This window comes from Apodemus sylvaticus, chromosome 2 (genome assembly GCF_947179515.1).
Source record: "Apodemus sylvaticus chromosome 2, mApoSyl1.1, whole genome shotgun sequence".
NCBI classification, from domain to species: domain Eukaryota; kingdom Metazoa; phylum Chordata; class Mammalia; order Rodentia; family Muridae; genus Apodemus; species Apodemus sylvaticus.
Window position 1 is genome coordinate 55,540,363 of NC_067473.1, and position 23,158 is coordinate 55,563,520.

A 23,158-nucleotide genomic window follows, 5' to 3' on the forward strand; every position below is an offset into this window, starting at 1 on the left:
AGAATGTAATCTCTGATAAGTGGATATTAATTAGCCCAGAAGCCCTGAATACCCAAGGCACAAATCGCATAACAAATGACTCCCATGAAAAAGTATGGAGAAGGTCCTGATCCTGGAAAGGATTAATCTAGCATTGGAGGGGAATATAAGGACAGAGAAAAAAAGGAGGGAGGTGATTGGAGAATGGATGGAGAGAAGAAGGTTTATGGAACATATGAGGAGGGGGGATCCGGGAAAGGGGAAATCATTTGGAATGTAAACAAAGAATATAGAAAATAAAAATATTTTTAAAAAATACTGGGAAAAAAAAAAAGAAAAGAAAGTGCAGTCCCTGCCCTGCGAGGTCCTTGTTGCCGAGGCTTCACTCCCTTACTGCTCTTCCCATCTAGTTCCCATAGGCCTGCCCATGTGGGTCCTACTCCAGGGCTGGCATCTGAATCCTCTCCTTTATACAGTCCAAAGGAATATATTGCTCATTCCCTGAAAAGCATATCTCCTTATAGATGAACATGAGTAGACATTAGAGATCAGTAAACTCACACATGTATGATCAAAACTTTAATCTTAAATTCCACCTTAACTTCCTGAGTGCTAGGATTATAGGGGTGTATGTCACCTTGCCTACATAAAATGATGCTGTATTATTTGTATTTGTATTTCTTAAGGACTAATGATGTTGAGTAGCATTTACTGTGAATACATTCTGTATATTCTTGGAAATGCCTTACCTGTTAGATAACTAAGAATGACTTATCAATTATTTACCCTGGACATGGACCTTTTAGATCTATGACTTGTACATCTTTGTTCCCATTTTGTAGGGTTGCCTTTCCATGTTTAAAATCATTCTCACTCTTGTCTGGTGCCTACTCTTGTGCACAAGCTCACTTGTGTGCTTCCTCCCTCCCTCTCCCCTCTTTCCTCCTCTCCCCTCCTCTCCTCCCCCTTTCTGTGTATGTGTGTGTTGTGTATATGTTCTTTTGACACTGAGAACAAGTAGTGAACAGAGCAACCTCTGCCGTTATGTCAATTACATTCTAGAGCAAGAGGAAGGCTGTAAATAATGTCTATTGCTTAATTCAAAAGACTGAGGCGTGTTAAAAGACAAATACAATGGGCATATAGAGCAAATTAAAGATATGAGTTAGTTCTAGTCTGCTGTTTATTGTGAATATTGCCATCTTAAGTATTCCTTTCATTTTTAGTTCCAATGACCGGATTCACACAGAGAGCAACTATTGATCCAGAACTGAATGAAATACATGTCTTATCTGGACTTAGCAAAGACAAAGAAAAGAGGGAAGAGAATGTCAGAAATTCATTCTGGATTTATGACATTGTGAGGAATAGCTGGTAAGGACTCTTGTCTGTGCTGCAATCTCAGAGATACATAATGAAATTGGTTTCTTTAAAAACGGAGGAGTGAGAGATTTATGTTAATTTCTGATATTGAAAAAAATACTAAATTTTTGTTAACGTATTTTGAGACAGACTTATTATATAGCCCTAGCTGGCCTTGGACTCACAATTTTCTTGCTTCTACCTGGGATTATAGGTGTGAGCTACCCCACCTGGCCTAAAATATTCGTACTTTATGGAAGTGAGTACTGTAAATAAAATGAGTACTGTGTGCACAGCGGCATCAAAGGAGTGGGTTTACTCTGCTCATTTACTCTGGTCACTTCCTTTTCTGGAGATCTAAAGAGTTGTGTGCTGGTCTGGGTTCTGCCACCAGGTAGCTAGATAAAGTTGAAACTAATGTTCTGTAAACATCTCCATGTCCTATTGCTGGTGAAGGGACAGGTTTGACTTAGCATTTCCAAGCCAAGCCTTGCCCCAGAGCATCTGGCTGAGCAGACGCTACATGTCTTGCTGGGGAAACACAGTTGCAGAAGATCCGGCTCTTGTATTCAGTGACAGAACAGAAACACTTCCAAGAACAGCTCTATTTTCTATGGCAGTATGCTTGGCAACTGAAAGCTGTTGTTTTCTGAGAAAGACATTGTGTTTGCATTCAGAACAAGAGTGCTTGAGTTTTCTACTGTGAGTACACAGTAAAACACCACATCAGTCTGTTGGTATGAACAGTTCCTGTTCCCCAGTACAAGATAGATAGTTCTGAAGTAAGCTATTTTGAAAGGTCAGAATTAGTTCTAAAAAGTGTGTGTCTTCCCATGAGAGTTACTGCCTTTGTACTTTGATATGAACAAGTATACATTTGTTTCTGCTGATAATTTGGGCATTGGCAGTTAACTTACTGGCTATAGTTGTATAAACAATATGGCTGCTGGTGATTCTCTGAAGTACAGTGTCTTATAAGCAGTGTTTTCCAGGTCTTGTGTCTATAAGAATGATCAAGCTGCAAAAGATAATCTGAGTAAAAGTCTTCAGGAGGAAGAACCATGCCCGAGGTTTGCCCATCAGCTTGTTTACGATGAATTGCACAAGGTATGCCGACCACTTTGATCTGCACATTTTCAGTGAAATGCAGTCTGAAAGTATCTCTGAATAGGTCTTATTTCTGATTATTTATAAGTGCATTTGAATGAAAAGTTTTAATACAGAGGCAGTTATTTAATAGAATATATAGCAGGAATTTAATATTATTTTTTAACAGATCCCCCCAAACACAATAGGGATTGAATTTAGGGCCTCACACATGCTAAGCAAGCACAATACTTATATATGTCTCCCATGGTTTTACTTTTTATATTGATACTGGGTAAGTTGACCAGGATACCTTGAACTCTCTATAGCCCAAGCATAGCTTAGAATCCTCCTGCCTCAGCTTCCCAAATAGCTAGGATTACAGGACTATCCTACTAACCCCAGTTTTTCCTAAAACTCTTGAAGATAATATATACCTTTTGTATGGTCCATAATTCTTGGTCCTTCTTATCTCATGTTATTTGTATTTTCCTACCCCACTCTGGAACAGGGTCTCACTAAATAGCCTAGGCTGGTCTCAGACTCAGGCTTCTTTTGTCTTAGCCTCCCAAATGTTGAGAGTATAGGTTTACACCATAACATTTTTCCTATTTTGAAATTGTCACTGGCTACTTTATCCCTCTGCAGAACAGATAAATAAGCTGTGTCATTGTATATATGTTGTGAATATCTGTCTTAATTTGGATTTGTCTTCTGTGAACAGACAACGTGACCAAGGCAAATCTTAAAAGGACATTTAATTGGGCTGGCTTACAGCTTCAGAGGTTCAGTTGATTGTTGTTGCCATTAAGGTGGGAACATGGCAGCATCCAGGCAAGCATAGTGCAGGAGGAGCTGAGAGTTCTATGTCTTCATCTGAAGGCTGCAAGCAGAATGCTGGCTCCCAGGCAGCTAGGATGAGGGTCTTCAAGGCCACACCCACAGGGACACACCTACTCCAACAAGACCACACCTCCTAATAGTGCCACGCCCTGGGCCAAGCAAATTTAAATCATTACAATATCCAAATATAAAATACTGGTGGCACATGTGTTTAATCCCAGCACTTGGGAGGCAGAGGTAGGCGGATTTCTGAGTTTGAGGCCAACCTGGTCTACAGAGTGAGTTCCAAATCAGCCAGGGCTACACAGAGAAACCCTGTCTTGGAAAAAAAAAAAAAAGGAAAAAAATACCCCCAAAATAAATAAATAAATAAATAAATAAATAAATAAGTAAATATAGTTTTTGCATCTTGAAAAGGAACAGGCATTAGCTTTTCCAATTATATAAGAAATCATTTCATCTATATATTTCTGATGTAAGTGACCTCTGTCTACCAGCATTATAAAAATAATTTTTGTATTATTAAGTATTCAGAGTAGTTTCTGTAACTATTTTCACTCAAATTTGATGTGTGATTTAGTGACTGGACTCAGACTATCTTGAAATTTACTTTTGTATTCAACTATAGATGAACTTTTAATATCTGTGCTGTATAACTTGAAGCCAGATAAACATTAACATGAAAAGGAATACAAGCTCTTACTCTAATGTTTTCCAACTTAAGAGTTTAATGAAGAATTTTCATTTAATGGGCTAGATATAATATTTATTTTGTAATATCTCACATATGCTAAGCTAAGACATGCAAATGTTTTCAATTTTTCAGGGAAATGTTTTAATGTTTAATGTAAGTTTAGAATAACATTAAAGCTACTCTGAAATCACTATAGGAATTCTTTTACATTTCTTGTTTAGTACTAATCGAACAGTAGAATAATACTCTGAAAGTTTTAAGTATCACTTACTAGTTGACATTCAAATTAAAGCAAAGTAAGAAGTTTTCTATTCTCTTGACCTTCAATGATTTTATTAAATATTGTATCAGAATTATTTTAAATACACTATTTTCTAGTTTGATCAACACTTAATTAATTGAATAATCCTTTTATTTGTAGTTCTCTAAAAGCTATGTTAGATTAGCTTATTCCTATATTGGTTTTGTTATATCTTCCATTATTGTCTTTTGAGTGTATATGTGTTCTTTAAATTCTGGTTTTGTTGTCTGTGAGTGGTTTGTTTATTTATTCATTTATTTTTTTAATAGGTTCATTATTTATTTGGTGGAAATCCAGGAAAATCTTGTTCTCCAAAGATGAGACTAGATGACTTCTGGTCATTGAAGTTGTGCAGACCTTCAAAAGATTACTTACTGAGGCATTGCAAGTACCTCATAAGAAAACACAGGTATAAATATAATTTACTAAGCTGGACATGGTCCCTTACACCTTTAATACTAGCACTCAGGAGGCAGAGGCAGACAGAGCTCTGTGAGTTCAAGGCCTACGTGATCTATATAGTGAGACATATGTAGTGAGCTACATAGTGTCTGAAAAGAATTTTTTTTATAACTGAAAGCCTTTAATTAGCACTGTTACCTATACTTGGTATGACCTAGCTGTGGGACACAGGTCTCTTATTGTGATTGTCAATAATCAAGTGCTGTAAATGTACTGGGCTCTATAAATATCTGTTCTTCCTTGTTGCTTTCTTCTTTCAAAGGATGATACAAAGTAAGAATACATACAGGTGGTAATTTTTTAAAAAGCAAGTAAAATTTTGTGTTAATGGAAAATATACCATCAGTTATGGAATAATTATAAAATTGTGTGACTAGTTAGATATGATTTATTCTAATCTAGCAAGTCACTAAAAATGTAAAAATGCACTTGTTTTGGTTACTGGCAGTCTTAAGTGCTAATAAAAGCTTGTAGTTTAGAAGAAGGTTATTACTTACTATGTTATGTTAGTATCTGATTCTTAATCTCATAATTAGATAATGGAGTGAAAACTTCCATTGTCATTATTTTGTCAAAGTAGAAAAGTGAGGGAATTTTTAAATGGCTTTTATAACTCATAAGGTCACTCAGTTGAACTGGTAAAGTAAGGGTTGATCCTGATCATTCTGGCTACAGAGAACTCCACGTAACCACTGTGCATGTAATATGTGTGGGGGTATACATGTGTACATATGTGTGCATTTTTATCTTTATCACATGTGTTTATGTATTAGAGTTTATGTAGAGTATAACTGCCTAAAATATCTGTATATGTGAAAGCAAACCTGCGCTTTAAAAACAACATCTGCTTAATTATCTTTCTCAGCTTTTACAAGTTGTGTTTTACGGAAATTAATGCAGAAGCCACTATGAGGCATCTTTGTAAATAAACAAGTTTTTCAATAGACTCTACAAAGAGGAGGTGTGGCTTTCACAGGCAATATGACAAGGAATGGACTGTTAATAAGGTTTAACCATTGCAGCACTTTGAGCTAGCTGGAACAACTGGTAGGTAGAAAGTTAAAGTTAGCTTTTAAAAGACTTCTGATGCAGCCCAGAGAAGTGATTCAAGTCTTTAATCTCAGCATTTAGCAAGCAAAGTCAGGAGGGGCCATGCGAGTTCAAGGCCAATAGAAAGAATAAGTAAAATTTATTTTAAGATTAATTGATTGATTGATTGATTGATTGATTTAATATGATAAATCTGTAGCTGTCTGTCTTCAGACACACCAGAAGAGGGCATCAGATCCCATTACACAGTCCCACCTATCAACTTTTTTTTAATGGTGTGCTATTTCTTTTTTTCTCTCTCTCTCTCTTTCTCTTTTAAATGATTTACTTATTCTTACTTTATGTGCATTACTGCTTTGCCTGCATGTATGTCTGTATGAAGGTATTGGATCCACTGGAACTAGAGTTGTGAGCTGCTATGTGGGTGCTGGGAATTGAACTTAGATCCTCCTACTAGTAACCAGTGCTTTTAACTGCTGAACCATCTCTCCAGTTGAGGATCCTCTTAAACTTTTAAATGTGTGGGAGAAGACTACCAGACCTCAAGAGTATCAGATCAATTCACAAAGTAACTGAAATTGAAAGACAACAAGTTTATGACCAGCAGTTTGCTCCTGTGGGGAAAGAACCAGTGACTCATCTCAGAACTTAAACCACTAAAGTCTTGAGACAGAATATAGAGTTTATAAGGCCCACCTTATACTCATGTGCTCTTAGAGTAATGGTGGATATAGTAATATAGTAACACAGAACATACCATCTTAGTCCTCTCTAATGGTCGCTTTTGCCATTTGTTCCAATAGCTAGTATCTGCTGTTAGAAAAGGATCTCGAATGCATGCTTACTGTGTCTTAAAATTTCCTTCCTTCCTTCTTTCCTTCCTTCCTTCTTTCCTTCCTTCCTTCTTTCCTTCCTTCCTTCCTTCCTTCCTTCCTTCCTTCCTTCCTTATCTCCCCAACCTCCTTTATTTTATTTATTTATTTATTTATTTATTTATTTATCTATTTATTTTTTATTTGTGCTGGTTATGCCAGACAAGCATTCTACCATTGAGCTATATCCTAAGATAATATACATTATTTTTTATTTATTCTTTTATACTAAATACCTATCTTGACTTCTCTGGAGACTACCTTCTCACTTGTGGAATAGTTAAATCAGTCAGCCACATAGTCTTTAGAAGCATTAATAAAACTATTCATTTATTTCAAAAATGCTTACTGAGTACCTGAGTGTGGTAGACATGGACTTGGTCTCAGAATTTATCAATGAAAGAAAAAAAAATTCTGCCCTCAAGTTTTCTGTCTTTTAAATGGAGCCTAACAATAAGTATATGTGAGGTAATAGGAATAGGATTAAAACAAAATATATCAAAATATGTTGTTTCTACTTATAAGGGAGTTGAGAGGATTATTTTCAGTAAAAATATGTGATTTTTTTTTTTAAAGTTCCACCCAAAGAAGTAAGGAAATAACCACTTAATGTGGAAATAGCTATTTGAGGTAGAAATGTTCTAGCCAGGCGATTCAGGGCTCTGGGATTAAAGGTGTGTTTGTGCTTAAATTATTTGAGGAGGTCTGTGTGCAGAAGTGGAGTGAAGTGCAAGTAACAGACTGGAGGGACAGCCGGGCACAGGCTGGGAAAGGCTCCAGCTCGTACTGTGAGGAAGTAGGGCTAGACACTTCGAGATATTCAGACTTATCAAAAAGGGTAAAAGGTCATGGAGAATTCTTCAGAAGCAGTAGGTTTCTGCATTGGGAAAGGTAAGTATAATTTGGGAAGCTTTTATGTGCCTTGGAAGTCCTCTGTGAGCATCTCAAGAAGTACCTGGACCTGATATTACATTATTCAGCAGTCAGCAGAGTCTGCAGAATAAGACAAGCCAGAGTGATGCTTAGTGTTACCTGGAGGCAACTTCAGGGCAGGCTGGGATGCTCCGCAAAGTTCTGCGGGAACACTGAAGGGTCTACAAAGAGAATGTTTGGAGGGTTTGTATGGATATGAGACAAAGAGGCATCAAGGTATCAACATTCAGATGGATAATAGAAGGCCCACTTTAAACACTTGAAAACATGTAGACTTTTTGCTGAACTTTTGCTAAATTTAAGAGTTTACTATATTGCATATAGAAGTTTGTTTCTATAATGTGGCTAACACATTTTAATAGAAAAAACATACTAATTAGGCAGTCTTTGATTATATAGACACCTATCTGGTACTACAAGAATGACTTTTTGTTTTTCTTGTGGAAAGTTGTTTGTTCTATTTAGGTAAACTATAGATTTTGAAGAAATGAAGAATCTTGTGAACCGATTGGCTTTTCATATAATATTCAGCTTCTAAATTTGATGATGACTTGTGTGTAGAAAGGAGCAAGACTTCTTATAGTATTAAAATCATGTTTAGCAATAGAGAAGAATTATTGACCCAACACAGTTCTAGACTACGGAAACCAATTTCAGAAATGCTTGCTACTGGTTTAGAGAGCCTAGAAAGGAAACAACAACAGATCCCTCAAACAAGAGGGAAGATATACTTTCAGGAAATTGAGTTCTTAACTTAGTAGAATGGAAAGTGAAATTTGGGATAATTTCACATTGCAGGGAATGGGGGTATGCATAGGATACCTCAGTTAAAACAGGTTTTCTGAAGTAGCCCAGGCATAAAGGCCCCTCCTCTGCTTTTAGTGAGGGCAGATGAAGAGTTGTGTGTAATGCTGGACCAGCTCCAGTGACTTATTGTTTGCTGGTTGTCTCCTACTGTTCAGCTGGCTGCTTCTGATTTTGCTTACTCTAGAGCCTCAGAGCCTAGGTACATATCTATTCTATGAGTCTAAGGAAGCAATTTTAATCTGTACAGCTTGGTTTTGATGTGACACATTTGGGTCTTTTAAAGTTATTATGTGAGTGTGTATACACACTTACATGTATGTGCATTCTACAATACATGTGTGGAGGTCAGAGGACAACTTAGGGAAATCAGTTCTGAGGAGTTAAGTCCCCCTCAGTGAACTGAGGTGGTGAGGACTCTTCCTACTGAGGCATCTTGCCAGCCTTCACACATTCCGTAGGGAAAGCCTGGTCTGTAGTGAAAGGTAAGATGCTGTGTTACAGACTTCCTAGCAGCACAGTTGTGTGACACAGAGCATTTCTGTGGCCTCTTACAGAACTGACATCTGTACTGTCTGCATGGGAGAATTCTTACTCTGGATGCTCAAAAAGAATTTTTTTTTTTTTTTTTTTTTTTTTTTAGATATTCAGAAGAGCTCCTCTCTAAGCAGTATAACTTTCTTCAAGCCTTAAAGGTATTTCTTATAACTCAAAGTAATTGTTTTCCTTGTTCTGTATTTTCTAGGTTTGAAGAAAAAGCCCAAATGGATCCCCTTAGTGCTCTGAAGTATTTACAGAATGATCTTTATATAACTGTGGACCATTCAGACCCGGAAGAGACAAAAGAGGTAAAGAAAGATGGATAAAATTCAGAAATGGAATATTCTTTAAAATGTTTTTCTAGAGTAAGCGCTTAAAGGAAAATGAAGAACTATGATGCACTGCCCTTAAGGATGCTCAGTGGGTAAAATGAAAGTGAAAAGCTACAGTACTTAACGCCTGCACTCCAGCATTGGGAAGGTTGAGGCAGGAGGATCGATCACTAATTAAAGGCTAGCCAAACTGACATGGTGTCTCATTACACCATCTATCTGAGAGGAAAGAAAGAAATTGAGCAGGCAAATTTGATTCATTCAAAAATAATTTTTAGCTATAAAATTTCAAATTAGATGTTAGTTTCATATTTATTGAGGAAATTTTTTAAAGTCTAGTTTTTAATAGATCATCTAGGATTATATGTAAAATCGTGAAATACTTGTTTTTCTGTTGATATTCAAGATCTTTCAGAAAGAGGAATTAAACTTCCCTTGTTTGTATAGAGAAAGTAGACAAAGAGGGAGGTTGGCAGGTTTGGAATATTTGCAGTGTCAATATTTGTGAGAAGGTTCTAGCAGTACAACTTGACTATAACCCAATCACCTCATTCATCTAATTCTTATCTGCTGTGCGAGCATGTCTTCAGCGGGTCGGATGGTCTCTCTCTGCAGCAGCTTCGGAGATCCCTGTCCTCTGCTTGCTGTTCTCCTTCGTTTCAGCAGTGTCTGACCTGCAGCTGTTTTGTCCTTGGACTTGAGCTGGAGCGCTGGGCCGCACTCTGGCCCTAACCTCTTCTTTGCTAGGTGCTGCCGTGCTTTGGCTTGTAACTGGAATATCAGGCACTTTCCTTTCTTCAGTATTGACATGGATTTTGGTTTATTGTCAGATTCTTCTAGGCAGCAGTATCATTGTGTTTTTAAGGCAATAAAACCTATATATCTTCTTCACGAAAGCAGAGAGACATTCTCCTAGCCTGCTGTGAAAATAAGTTCTGACTTTCTCACTCAGATTGGTTATAGTTCTTCATGGGATGTAGAATTAGCAAACTACAATTTAGAACCCTCAGTTGGTTACAATAAGTTGCTTTTCTGTGAGTGCCTGATTTGTGATATCTTTAGAAATGTGGGAAATTATTGTAGTTTTGCTGAAAAAGAGTATGTTTGGTTTAATCAGGTAGTTATGAGAATACATCAGTGAACATTTTGTTACCATGCATTTGAGCATTCTAAATAGATTTCCTTGTATTTTGACCATGTTCTATATAAAGTGACCATAACTGGACACATGCATTTTCCCCTTATTTTTTAAAAACTAGACCAAAACAAAGTATTTCAGAGTAAATAATTTCAGCTGTGGGAGCTGTAAGTAGGTCAAATAAAACATTTTGTTCTTAGAACTGATGGGAAAAAAATCAGAACACAGAGCTATTGCAAATTCAGACATAGGCATGTTAAAGTATTGGTTGTCAGCTATAATATTTTGTGAATCATAATATTTTGTGTGATATAGGTTACCATTGCAGTGTCTAAAAACTTAAGCAAGAGTTGTTTAGCCCCAGAAGTTAGTAAGATATTCTTGTGAATATCTGAATTGCCTCTAAACTTGACACTGTACCTCAAGCTCTGTTCTTTGTGCATGTATAACAAAACACAGGAAACACTTGATGATGTGGGGCTGTGAGGCTATAATGTGGTTTCAAAGTGGAGAATCAGCTTTAACTTTTAACTACTTTATAATCCAAAAATCTGAGTAGTTTTTCCTTGTGTGTATGTTTTATGTTTTATAAATTTTCTCATTTTTAGGTTCTCATTAACCAAAAGTATTTTGTGTTTTGAGTAGATGTGGCTATTATCATAAGCATCATTGTACTATACCTAGGTTTGGGATAGTAACTATTGCCTACCATTGCAAATCACAGTGTGCCTCTTTGTTTCCTTCAGTCTCTAGAATATCGGTTCTGAATTGCTGATGAACTTGCAATAAACTTGATTCAAATTGTATTGATTGCATGCTTTTGTAAATCTCAGAATCCTGTCTTTTGTTTTTTGTTTTTTTTTTTAACTAATAAAATGGAGTAGTTCAAAAACAACCACCCAAAACAAGAAACAAAAATCATGAAAAAGAAACAGGATCAGCTAGCTAGTAATAGAGGACCTATGTATATACACATATGTATATTCATTATATACATGTATGAAAATATGATGAAACCTATTATATAATTAACATGATAATTAAAATGATGTATTTTTCCTGGAAATGGCTTGAGAAAAAAAAAAAGCCAAAATCAAGCCTGCCATTTTCGAAAGAACATTATAATAAAGGAGTGGGGAAAACAAGTTTTCAACTACTATACAGCGTTCTGTACTAATTATATAATTCTTCTCTTATGTTTCCAAAATATTATTCTCATTCATTTAATAGCTGTATATTGATTCCTTACACAATTCTGAAGGTCCTGAGTTCAAATCCCAGCCCTACATGGTGACTCACAACCACCCGTAATGAAATCTAACGCCCTCTTCTGGAATGTCCAAAGACAGCTACAGTGTACTTACATTTAGTAAATAAATCTTTAAAAAAAAAAAAAAAACCAGATTCATGAAGAAAACATAAACTGTCAACATTACATGAAAAAGTGAAGTCACTAGAACCCCAGCAGTATGAAAAAAGTAGCAAAAAGATGCAATAAAAAATGTTGTTCGCACACTGAGGAACTGGGCAGATTCCTTAAAACATGTAATTTACCAAAAGTCACATTAGAAGAAATGAGATCTTAAAGAATTCTACAATTGTTACATAGTTTTGTTTGTAATAAAAACTGTTTTTGGCACAATACTTCAGCCTCAATGTCTCTATAAGTAATTTTATTAATCATTTAAGAAACAAAATTATAATTCTACATAAATTTTCAGAAATTAGATGAAGATAATTCCTAAATCTTTAGGCGAATCCAGCAAAAGTCTGCTCTGAGAGCTAAACAAAGCAATACAAGCAAAAATACAGAGACTGGGACTGTCTACTCTGTAGGGACTAGGAAGGCCACTCCCGGCACATAGACGAGCACTTGCTGCTCTTCCAGATGACCCGGGTCCAGTGTGAAGCGCCCACACGGTGGCGCCTAGCTGTCCGTAGCTGCAGTCCCAGGGCATCCCGCATCCTCATCTGGCCTCCATGGACACCAGATAGACATGCAACCAAAACATTCATATGCATAACATAGTAAAAAATAATTTTAAAAAGAAACATAAGTCTGAAATATTTGTCCCATTTTGGATTTCTAAAAGACAATTAGCCCTTACAGATATTAGTGTGTAAATATCATATGAAAATTCAAAGGCTTTCCAGCGGATGGAGCTGGGAGGAGTAGGAGCTCTTTGTTTCATAAATAAAAACTAAAGAGGAGAAAACAGCATGTTTTTAAATCTGAATGTGGTGAGGGGTTGTGTTTGTTTGTTCTTTGTTTTGTTTTTCCAATATTTGGTGGTTAGATCTGAACAATACAGCATAAAAACAAGGGCTGCTAATGAATGTAAAGTCTCAGAAGTTGTTTCTCTCAAGGGTGATAGCTGGCTAATTTGCCTTTTGTTTTCTTTTTTATAGTTTCAACTCCTAGCCTCAGCTCTGTTCAAATCGGGCTCAGATTTCACAGCCCTAGGTAAGCATGCCAGCAATTCATCTTTTCACACTAACATTTGGTTGGATTTTGGTTTCTTGTTTGGAACATAAGGTGAGACACAGTGTTTCCTAGCTGTGAAAGGATACTGTACTTGTCAGGCACCGCGAGCTCTGGCCTGCAGTTTACAGTTCCTGTGCCACTCGGTGCAGGCAAAGGCAGCAGAAGCACGGTCAGAACACGGTGATCACTGCAGCGCTGCTTTGAAATGACGCTTGATTGAGTGGGCTCCTTTTTTCTAGTTCTTTGGGATATTGTATTGTGTCAGGAATTGGTGAATGGGGTGGGGAATGAAATGTTTTGAAAGTAAAAAAAAAAACTTTTTTTCTTTTTATTAAAATTGTTACTTGTTGATGAATTAAATTCCTTAAGTTCCCTTTAAGTTTTTCCCCTCAAACCTCTCAGGAAATAGTCTACATTAAGAAATACTCTTATTTAGTGTTAATGGTTACTTGGAATGATTAACTAAGGTTATAGAATCCCAGTAGTACAAGAAATGATCACAAGAATTTGAAGATTAACTACATAAAGTCAACTTGCCTTTGCACAAATAAAGAGTATCAGCATAATAAACAGCTTATAGAATCTTTGAAAATCTTCGCCAGCTATACTTCAGGCAACTAGAATATATAAAATGCTGCAAAGTTTCAGTACACATACACAGAAACCTAATAAGTTAGTTAATTAATGAATTATGCCAACCAATAACTGGGCTAATGAACTGAACAGACAGTTATCAAAAGAAGAAGTGCAAATGGCCAGTAAATGTTTTAATTAAAAGTTTTCAATATAGTTAGCTCCCAGAGAAGTAAGTGCAAATGGAAATGTTTTGAGACTCCACTCCACTGCAGTCTTCACAGGGAAACATGAGCCCAAACTCTGGCAAAGGATACAGGGAAAGAGGATCCCGTTTCAGTATTCGTGGGCATGTAAACTGGTGCAGCAATTACTGAAACCAATGTGGTGGTTTCTCAAAAGCTAAAAATACAAGTATGATATGATCCAGCTACATCATTCCTGGACGTGGGCCCAAAGGACGCTGTATTCCACCCCAGAAATACTACACATCTTTTTTCATTGCTGTTCTGTTCACAAGGAAATGCAACTGCCGTAAGTGTCTGTCAACAGATGAATTGATAATGAAAGTGTGTTGCATGTACACATGCAATCTTAATCATCCATAAAGAAAAATTAAATTTGCAGTAAAATATGCGGAACCAGAAAATGGTTCCTAAAGAAGGTAACTTAGACTCAGAGAGACAAGCACTACATTGGTCATACACAGATCTTAACTTGCAAGTTTCGTGTGTTTATTGATAGAGGAGATGCCAGAAAAGTAGAAAGGAGCAGTGAGAGGAGAAAAAAGAGGCATCAGGAAGGGAGGTGGGAGTAAGACAACACACGGCATCTAAGAATTGAGGGGAGATAGATCCTGGGGGCTGCAGGGCACAGGCGGAGAACACGGATGGAGATGCAGAGGACCAGGTAAGCCAGGAATGGATGAGAACACCAAGAGGAGACCTGTGCCTTTGTATGCTAATTTACAGCTTACATTAACTCACAGAGAGAGAGACAGAGGGGGAGAGAGAGAGAGAGAGAGAGAGAGAGAGAGAGAGAGAGAGACAGAGGGGGAGAAAGAGAGAGAGAGAGAGAGAGAGAGAGAGAGAGAGAGAGAGAGAGAGAGAGAGAGAGAGAGCAGCTGAAGTAGACTATCATCACCAAATTAAGTCTGGTGATTCTATAGAAGTTTCAAAAACCAGAGCTTTATACTGGTGAGTTTTCAAGGGTGTTTTTATTAGGACAACTCAGAATAGGCAGGCAGCTTCAGTCTTTACCACATTTCACTTTTTTAGTTCTATACTGGCCTAGGACTACAGATTCTTTCTTTGAAACATAAGAAATTGTAGCTCTGCAGTTGGCATTGTGATGTATAGTTATACATACATACTAACCCTGTTGATGTCAGTGCTGTGAGCATTTGCCCAAGACTTGTACAATAGTGTACATGATTTACATCTTGCTCTCTTATCTGGAATCAAATGACTCCTGGATAGCCTTAGTTTAGTTTTTAAATTGGTGGTTCTTTAGTTTTTGGCTAAAAGTAAATGATTTTCAGAAGAAAAAAGAACATCGCTGTGATTCTAGTGCTGTTCCCTGGGATGGGAAAAAGTAGCAGTATTCTCAGGCTTTTTGCCCACCTTTTTCTGTAGCAAGTAGTTGAGACATCTCTAACAGTTAAAGGTAATGCTGGTCTTCACTTCTAGCTTCAGAATAGCATGAGACCATTATGGCAAGATAGGAAACTGAAAGAAGAAAGTGGAAGAAACTGGCAGTCCCTAACTCTGGAGCAGAGAGGACTCCACAAGTTAAATTAGCAAGCATTATAAAAACATCACTGCAGTGGGTGTGTCTTTAGGCTACAAAACACTGCAGCCCTGTCATGATGAAAAATTAGAAGAAACCAGGCATAAACATTGCTAGTAAGCTCATACCTCTCATAATTTTATCCTTTGAAGCAGACATCATGGTACCCAATTGTGAGTCTGCCATTCATTTGAAAGAGTTTGTGCCTTGATAAGTACAGAGAGCACAGCCCAGGGCCATTACTGTTATGTGTTGATGGGCAGCACTAAACTGTCTTTGGCTAGTGTTTAGCCATTAAGACTTTCTTGACAGTGATTAAATAGGTTAGGATTATGTCAGCAAATACTTTTACCATTTAGCTTAATTTCTTTCTCCTGTTTTCTGCCCTGCTCCCTGCCAGAGAATATATTTTGTCAAGAACGGTTTGTTTTCCTTGGAGTATAAATAGCTTATTCTCTGTAGATCCTCTCCTCTTTCGAGCAGTCCCTGTCTTCTCATGGTTAGTACAGAGTGGGAGAAGTGAGAGAAACGGCGCTGAGGAGCAGAGGCTTGGCATGAGCACTGCCTCTCTGTATTGATGTTGGGTCAGGCGAGTGTCAGCGAGTGCCCTGGATTCTTGCCTGTAAATGTAACCGTTATCTCTTCAGATGAAGTGAGATGAGAACTGTAACCAAGCTGTGCAAATACATGAGCCCAGAGTGTCCTTGTGTGCTCTCTCTACGCTTAGGCCTAGAAGCTTCTAGTCTCCATACAATCCTCCAAGCTGTCTTAATTCAATCTGGCTTTTCTCGGCTTCTGACTGAATTGCTCTGCCTGGCCTTATATGTTCTTATCCTCTGGCTCCTTCTCACTCTGGTTCATTCTGTCTTCACCTGTGTCTAGCTTGTTCTCTGCAACCAGTCTCTGTAAAATGGCCGCACACGTACACATGCACACGCACCACACACATCCCACACCCTGGACCACATACCGCACTACCTTTCTTTTTCTCTTCTCTAAAGTAGCCTCTTCTTGTCTAATCTCATAAAGAGTTGGGCATATCCTCTCTCTGACCCATTCTGTCAAATCTTTTTCTGATTCATCACTTTACCCCTCAATTAGATGACACTTTCAAACATGCTGCTTTTGTATACAAACTAACCTTACTTTCATTATTGAAGATTAGAGGTGTGTACTAGGGCATGTCTGTATTTCAGCCAGATTATACTGTAATCCATGGCGTGTCAGCATTCTGCCGGGATCATATCTTTGGATGTGATCCCTTGGCAGAGCAGCCATGTTGCTGGATTACAATTCCCCAACACCCGTGCCTTTTACATATATTGAAAAGGAAAATACTAACTACAGATTAAGTGTAGGGTCCTGCTCTACATGTGCATTTGCCCAACACTACTTTGTAAAGAGACATGTTGATATATTTGATTCTGATTATTGAAAATAATTATGTTTTATAACCCACAGGGACAATAAATTAGTGAATTCCTCTTGTGGGAAATTCAGAGAATTAGGTTTCTGCAAGACTCTCCAATAGACTCTTGCATACAATGATTTCTCAATATTTCTATTTAATTCCTCCTTGTTTAATATACATTATTTATTCGCTAACATGGAACTCATGGTCAGGAAGGCCAACGCCCTTACTAGAATGAAGCTTGTTAACCTGTTCTCTCTGAAAGGCATCTCACACCTTCCTACTCTTAGAAACCTAGACAGCACTGGCCTGCAGCTCGAGCACATTAAGTGGTGGGATCACCATCACACATCAAAGAATTTGACAAATGTGCCTTCAAGCAGAGCGTGAAGTGACACCTGTATATGCTTGAGAGCTGAAACAAGAGGCCAACTTTAGCCAGATGTGCTTCTGGAATGTGCTCAGCTCTTCTGCTGGTCTGCACCTGTGGGTGGGGCGGGGCGGAAGGGGATGGTTGGGCTCATGAACACAGATTCTGTACTTAGCTGAAACAAGTCCAAGAATTCAGGAGTGAGGCTGTATAGACTCCACGGGTGCTTCCACACAAAGATTAGGAGTTAGGCATGTATGCATGCACAGTGCGGCAGTGTCAGGTCAGACACTGACCACAGACTTATCAGAGGGAAGGCTCTGGAATGAGTGCACATTATACTTTTGAAACCTCTGTGTGTTTGAAATGTTTTGAAAGTAAGGCCATTTGGAAAATTCAGAAAAAGCATAATAAAGAAAAAGAATTATAATCTTACCTTCACAAATAAGCTTTGTTAGTATTTTGCAGTATTTCCTTCTGTTCATTTCTGTGATATGATAGTAGGCTTTGGTAAATTATGCTCAAAGGAAGAAACATTTCCCCCTCAAACTTAAAACAACAGTAATAATTTTTTTTTAAATAAAAAAGAATGAACCATTCTTGGGCCATTGTTTATTTCCTTCCAAGAAACTGGTATCCTTGGCAGTGTTGTGTTCTATTTCTATTCTTTACAAGATTAAAACAACTTGGATCTAAAAACGTTGAGTGGAATTGGTCCAATTTGCATTTTCCCTGAACCATCAGAGCCATGGTGGTTCTTTTTTTTTTTTGGTTTTTTGGAGACAGGGTTTCTCTGTATAGCCCTGGCTGTCCAGAACTCACTTGGTAGGCCAGGCTGGCCTCAAACTCAGAAATCCTCCTGCCTCTGCCTCCCAGAGTGCTGAGATTACAGGCGTGCACCACCACCGCCCGGCTGCCATGGTGGTTCTTTTTCTGATGGCACAACAGTGTCCCAGCGAGCCATTCAGTACAATGGGAAAATCACTTAGCACTAAGCATCGGAGGGCTGGAGAGGTGGCTCAGCCCGTGAGAGCACTGGCTGCTCTCCCAGACGACCCAGGTTCAGTCGCTAGCACCCACGTGGCAGCTCACAACTGTCTGTAACTCTGGTTCCAGGGAATCTCACATCCTCACACACACATACATGCACACAAAACATCAATGCACAAAATACTTAAGTATTTAATTTGTATGTTAGAAATCTGAAACAACTAAGATTAAACTGACCAGATGTTTGCTAGATGTAAATAAAGGGAAGCGTCCTTTATATTAACAAACACTGTTTTTAAAAATGCCTTCTACCCTCTGGTATTTACTTGCATAAAGTACTTAATTATTCTCATTAAATATGCTTAGTATGGAACCTGTTACATAGTAACATAATAATGGCATTTGCTAAGGTACCCTGTGTGCTATATTCACATTTCTTTCTCTTGATTGACTATATTTTCACTCAATTCTCTGATAGTACATCTGCCTCTAAAGATCTTTCTGACTTTAGTCTGCTTTCTTAAAGATCTCTTAATTGTAATTTTGTTTTATTTTTATTACCCTACCAAAAATATCAATGGATCAGAAGCACTAAAGTGATAAAGGAATGGAATTTACTTAATGAAGTAGTAGAGGAATAGTCTAGCAAAGGAGAGATGAGAAGTCGGCTTTGATTAGTTAAGTAACAGTCTTTCTGCTAGGTATTTTCATGTAATTGCATTTAATCTCCACAATAGTCTGTGAAGTAAACTGGCTTCACAGATGTCCATCAGTGAGGAAGTGGATGTTAAAAACCAAGGAGGCTAATCTAATAGTGCCTGGTCTACACTGCTGCTAGGTCAGTGGTTCTCAACTTGTGGGTCCTGATCCTTTGTGGGGTCAAATGACCTCTTCACAGGGGCCACGTGACCTAGGGCCATCAAAAAAACACAGGTATTTACATTATGGTTCCTAACTGTAGCAAAATTACAGTTATGAAGTAGTAATGAAAATAATTTTATATTTGGGGGGTTCACAAAATGAGGAACTATATCGAAGGGTCACAGCATTAGGAAGGGTGAGAACCACTGCTCTAAATGAGTTCTCTAAGTGAAGTGTAGTTTTAAAGCCTATTTTGATTTTGATTTTCCCATTGTACGTGACTAACATCTAAGGTAGTAAACGCTAACTTTTTTGTTGTTATTGAATTTTTGAAATAATACATAAATTTGTTTTATTTTCTTCACCAGGCTTTTCAGATGTGGATCACACCTATGCTCAAAGAACTCAGCTCTTTGACACCTTAGTAAATTTCTTTCCTGACAGCATGACTCCTCCTAAAGGCAACCTGGTCGACCTCATCACACTGTAAACTGGGGAGTCAAAGTAAGGAATTACTGGGCTCAGAAGTGGAGACAGGAACCGGAGTTGGCTGTTTATGTGGGCAGAGGTGATATTGCAGTGACTGAGGACTGCATCAGAGTCTAGAAGGATCCTTATTATCACAAGTTTTAACCCTCTTCCTTCATACCTGACCTCAATCCCCCTTTCCTCATATTCCTACATTAGGCTAATAAAGTGAAATTGATATACTTCCCATTTAATTACGTATATTTTTCTTTAGCCTTTAAGAATTAACAAGTATCAATGAAAATTAGGCATTTTTCTGGTTTCCAAGTTTTCACATTTATTTTTAGTTAGGAGAACAGCACTATCTGTGGACTTGGTGCTGGAGGAATTTGGGGTTTTGCTGTTGGATGTTTGGCCTTTGTTTCCCTTTTCTTTTCTTCCTCTTTCCTTTCCCCACATCAGCACTGTTGCGAGCACTGTCTCTGATTTACCCCTCATCCTAACAGGCATGCCACCCTATGGGACACGGCGGTGTACGTTTATGTGATGAGTGGTCGTTGACTTTTCTTGTACTAAACATAGAGCAGTTAGAGGGCTTGAATTTATACTTTTTGCCCTACTACCAAAAAGCAAAACTCAAGATTGGCCCAGACACCTGATCAAAAATTGATATTTCTGTATTGATATTCTGTAGCGGACATTACAGTAGCCATTGGCTTAGAATCACAGAAACCTGAAACCAAGGCTCTTATTCAGAAATGTTAAGAGGTGTACCAGATGACCAGCAGGAGAGGTGCTGTCCTGCCCGGTGTCTTCACTATCTTTGTAGGGATTTTAAAGGAAATGACTCTCCTGTTAGAGCTGTGCAAAACTCACACTGTCACTCTCCTGAGTGATCTTTTTGTCATAGTTTTATCTGGACAGTAGATTCCAGAGCTGTGCTTTCATATTTTCCTGATATGTGACCCTACTATTTTGAAGAATAATAGTTTGTGGTTGTCTTTTGGCATACAACTTACAGGCATTTTAGTAATAAGCATGTGGGCCAGACTTTTTTAAATGGAAAAAAAGAAAATTATATAATACCAGGAGTTTTTCATTAAACAGAAAAGTATAGCAGTTTGCCCTATTCATTGTTCTGGTTTTGTACATACAGGAACAGGAGTATACCTTCATAGCAGATGTTGGGGAATGTCGCATAAGAAACCCACATCTGGCTAGTTAGCATTCACATTTGTTCAGAAGTGTACCATATGCAGCTGGTACCACAGTGTTGAAAGCAGGATCTGTCCTATCCACGTGCCAGCTATTGTGTGTGACTAGGAGTGTGTGACTGTGGAATTGACCTTTCCAGAAGTGTCCTGTGTAGGAAGGAGACCTTGATACATCCTTCCTTCTGTCTTTACTTGCTCTTCTGGGTTTGCTTTTGAGGATGAGTGGGATTATATTTTTGCCAGTTGTAGGCTATTTAGCCTTGCAAGCATCCCAAGGTAATCAGTAGTGATTTAATGAACATGTGTGTCAGTACCCTACCCTGTCAAAAGTGTGCAGTATAAATTAAGAGGAACCAAATTGTATAAAATACATAATAATCACTTACCTGTACATTTCAGTAAATCCATTCTATTAAAAAACTTTACAGCTTCCTAAAGTAATTCTCCTAAGTATCAGCCAAGAACAAGAACAAAAACTATATAGCTAACAGCATAGCCTGGTGGATCTCATTTCAAGAAGACAGATGCAAATCAGTAGGTGACCAAAACACAATTTTTTTTGAACTGGAAATTGCCAAAATATAGAGAGCTGTGGCTGAGTAAAGTGAGCTCTGGCCCCCTGACAATACAGCCAGTGGGGTTCTGCTGCCTGCAGCCTTTGTCTGGCATGCCTTCCCCAAACTCCAAGGTGCTTCTATCAATTCCTCCTACTCTATTATTTCGGTGAAATTCAATTCTTAACCTTGGTGATTCTTTGCCCCCACCTCTTCTTTTCTCTGTTTTTGTAATGCCTGCTTTAATTCCATCCTTTCACTTTTATTTAGTTTAGAATTTTTCATTTTTTACTACCACTACCCTCGCAGCCGCCTGAGCACTAAGATACTCTCAGCACAAAGGAGGCGAGTGACATGACTGACTCAGGCCATCAGATCTAGGCCTTGGTCATTTAGCGGGGTGCTCTAGGGAGAGCTTCAGGAAGTGTGTAGGGCTTACACATCCAGGACCAAGGTTGTCATGACAGCTCTGACTGAAAACTTGTATAGATGTTTATAAGGAGTAACAGTGGAATATTATCATTTTAATAGTAAAAGTTAGTATTTAAGGAACCAAATATGTGTGCTTTCCTAAAAAAATCTTTCATATTCTGGCTTAGCCCAAAATTAAAACACTTAGCTGTAGATAGATTCATTAGTGGAAAACTGTCCCTTGTCAAGGGCCCCCCAGCTCCAGCCTCACCCTCGTCTCCCTTTTCTAGCAGAGTATATGGCTTTCCATCAGAAATAAGCTATTGATACCTGATGCTGCTTTTACCCTTGTGTTCTGTAAGAATTTGGATTACAAGTCACTTCACAAATGCATTTACATTTATGAAATAGCATGAGACCTTACGTGGCCAGTTTGTTTGATTCAGAGTTATGTCATGTTTTTATACGCCAAAGTAACTTAGAACTGAATTCCCACCTCTGTGCTAAAGGTGACAAACAACATCAACCTTTATCAGAGTCACCTTTTTTTTGATATGGTTTCCCTCTCTGCTAAAACTGAATTTTCTGTGTCTAAGGAGTAAAAACTGATAGAAGACATTGTAAAGTTGGGTCAGTGTTTGTTGTGGTAAAATGTGTCAGGTTTAATGCCCAGTGCTATGTTTGTTTATAAAACTCTATTGAGTGAAATGTGTATTCTGTGTGTAAATGTTGGCAGCTTGCCATTCTACTGGCTCTCCACATCTGTCTTAAAAAGTGTTACATAGAAATGCACAGTAACAGTTTCATGTGACAAAACAGGCTTAAAGTTGGTCTGTAGATAAAGCCAGCTGAGGGCCCTAACCATCTAGTGAGAGACTGGGATTGTTGCTTAGTAAGTCAAAAAACACTTAAAAAGAATGTTCCTGATTGCTATTCTCCAAGTTATAGTAAGTCTTATGGTAATTATATGAAGAAGTTACCTCCTCATTATTTTGACTTGTAGGAAAATTGTGAGTCATTTATTTCCTGTGATGCAGATCGAAGCCCTTGGCCGACTGTCATGTGACAGCGGGGGCTTCTGCTGTAAAGTGACTTCATGGGTGGAAGTCATAGTATGCACTTTAGACAGAGTCACAAAGCTCTTTAAAGATGCCCTTCCTAGGATTTGCATTCTTAAAATTCCTTTTCATATGTAATCTCATCCCTCTGAAGAAATTCTTACCAATTTTCATCAAGTTTTAGCTAGTCTGTGATCTAGGATTTACAGGCTCTACAAGGAAAAAATTCTATAGTTGCTGGAGGAGTGTCAAAGAGGTCTGTATATGACTATATTTACAGATTAAGATGTTGGGCTCTTTAATGCAGTTTTTGTTTTCTGTATTAGGCAAATAATACTAATTTTTATATGTGGTTTTTGACTGTGGGGGGGTTGTCACTATAATTTGTCTTAATGTTGAAATGACTTGGCTATCCAAAGCTTCTAGTGTACATCAGGTATGTGTGTGTATATATATACACACACACACTATATATATAGATGTATCAGTTAAAGGTCAGAGTCCCACTTGTGTTGAACTTCCGTGCCTGACTAGTACAGCTAAGTGACAGGAGTATACGGGGCGGGGTTACTGCAGTGG

At 38.0% G+C, this 23,158-nt stretch overlaps 1 protein-coding gene across 1 annotated transcript in view; it reads left to right on the plus strand.

Moving 5' to 3' along the window:
- The window catches only part of Mkln1 (muskelin 1), a 107,549-nt gene extending 87,953 nt beyond the window's left edge, over nucleotides 1-19,596 (plus strand). The window contains exons 13-18 of the mRNA XM_052173396.1: nucleotides 1,206-1,353; nucleotides 2,334-2,448; nucleotides 4,535-4,674; nucleotides 9,132-9,234; nucleotides 12,806-12,860; nucleotides 19,243-19,596. Coding sequence (XP_052029356.1) covers nucleotides 1,206-1,353; nucleotides 2,334-2,448; nucleotides 4,535-4,674; nucleotides 9,132-9,234; nucleotides 12,806-12,860; nucleotides 19,243-19,364 — 683 coding nt within the window. The 3' untranslated portion in view covers nucleotides 19,365-19,596. The remainder of the gene's footprint in view (nucleotides 1-1,205; nucleotides 1,354-2,333; nucleotides 2,449-4,534; nucleotides 4,675-9,131; nucleotides 9,235-12,805; nucleotides 12,861-19,242) is intronic.
- The last annotated feature ends 3,562 nt before the right edge of the window (nucleotides 19,597-23,158 follow it).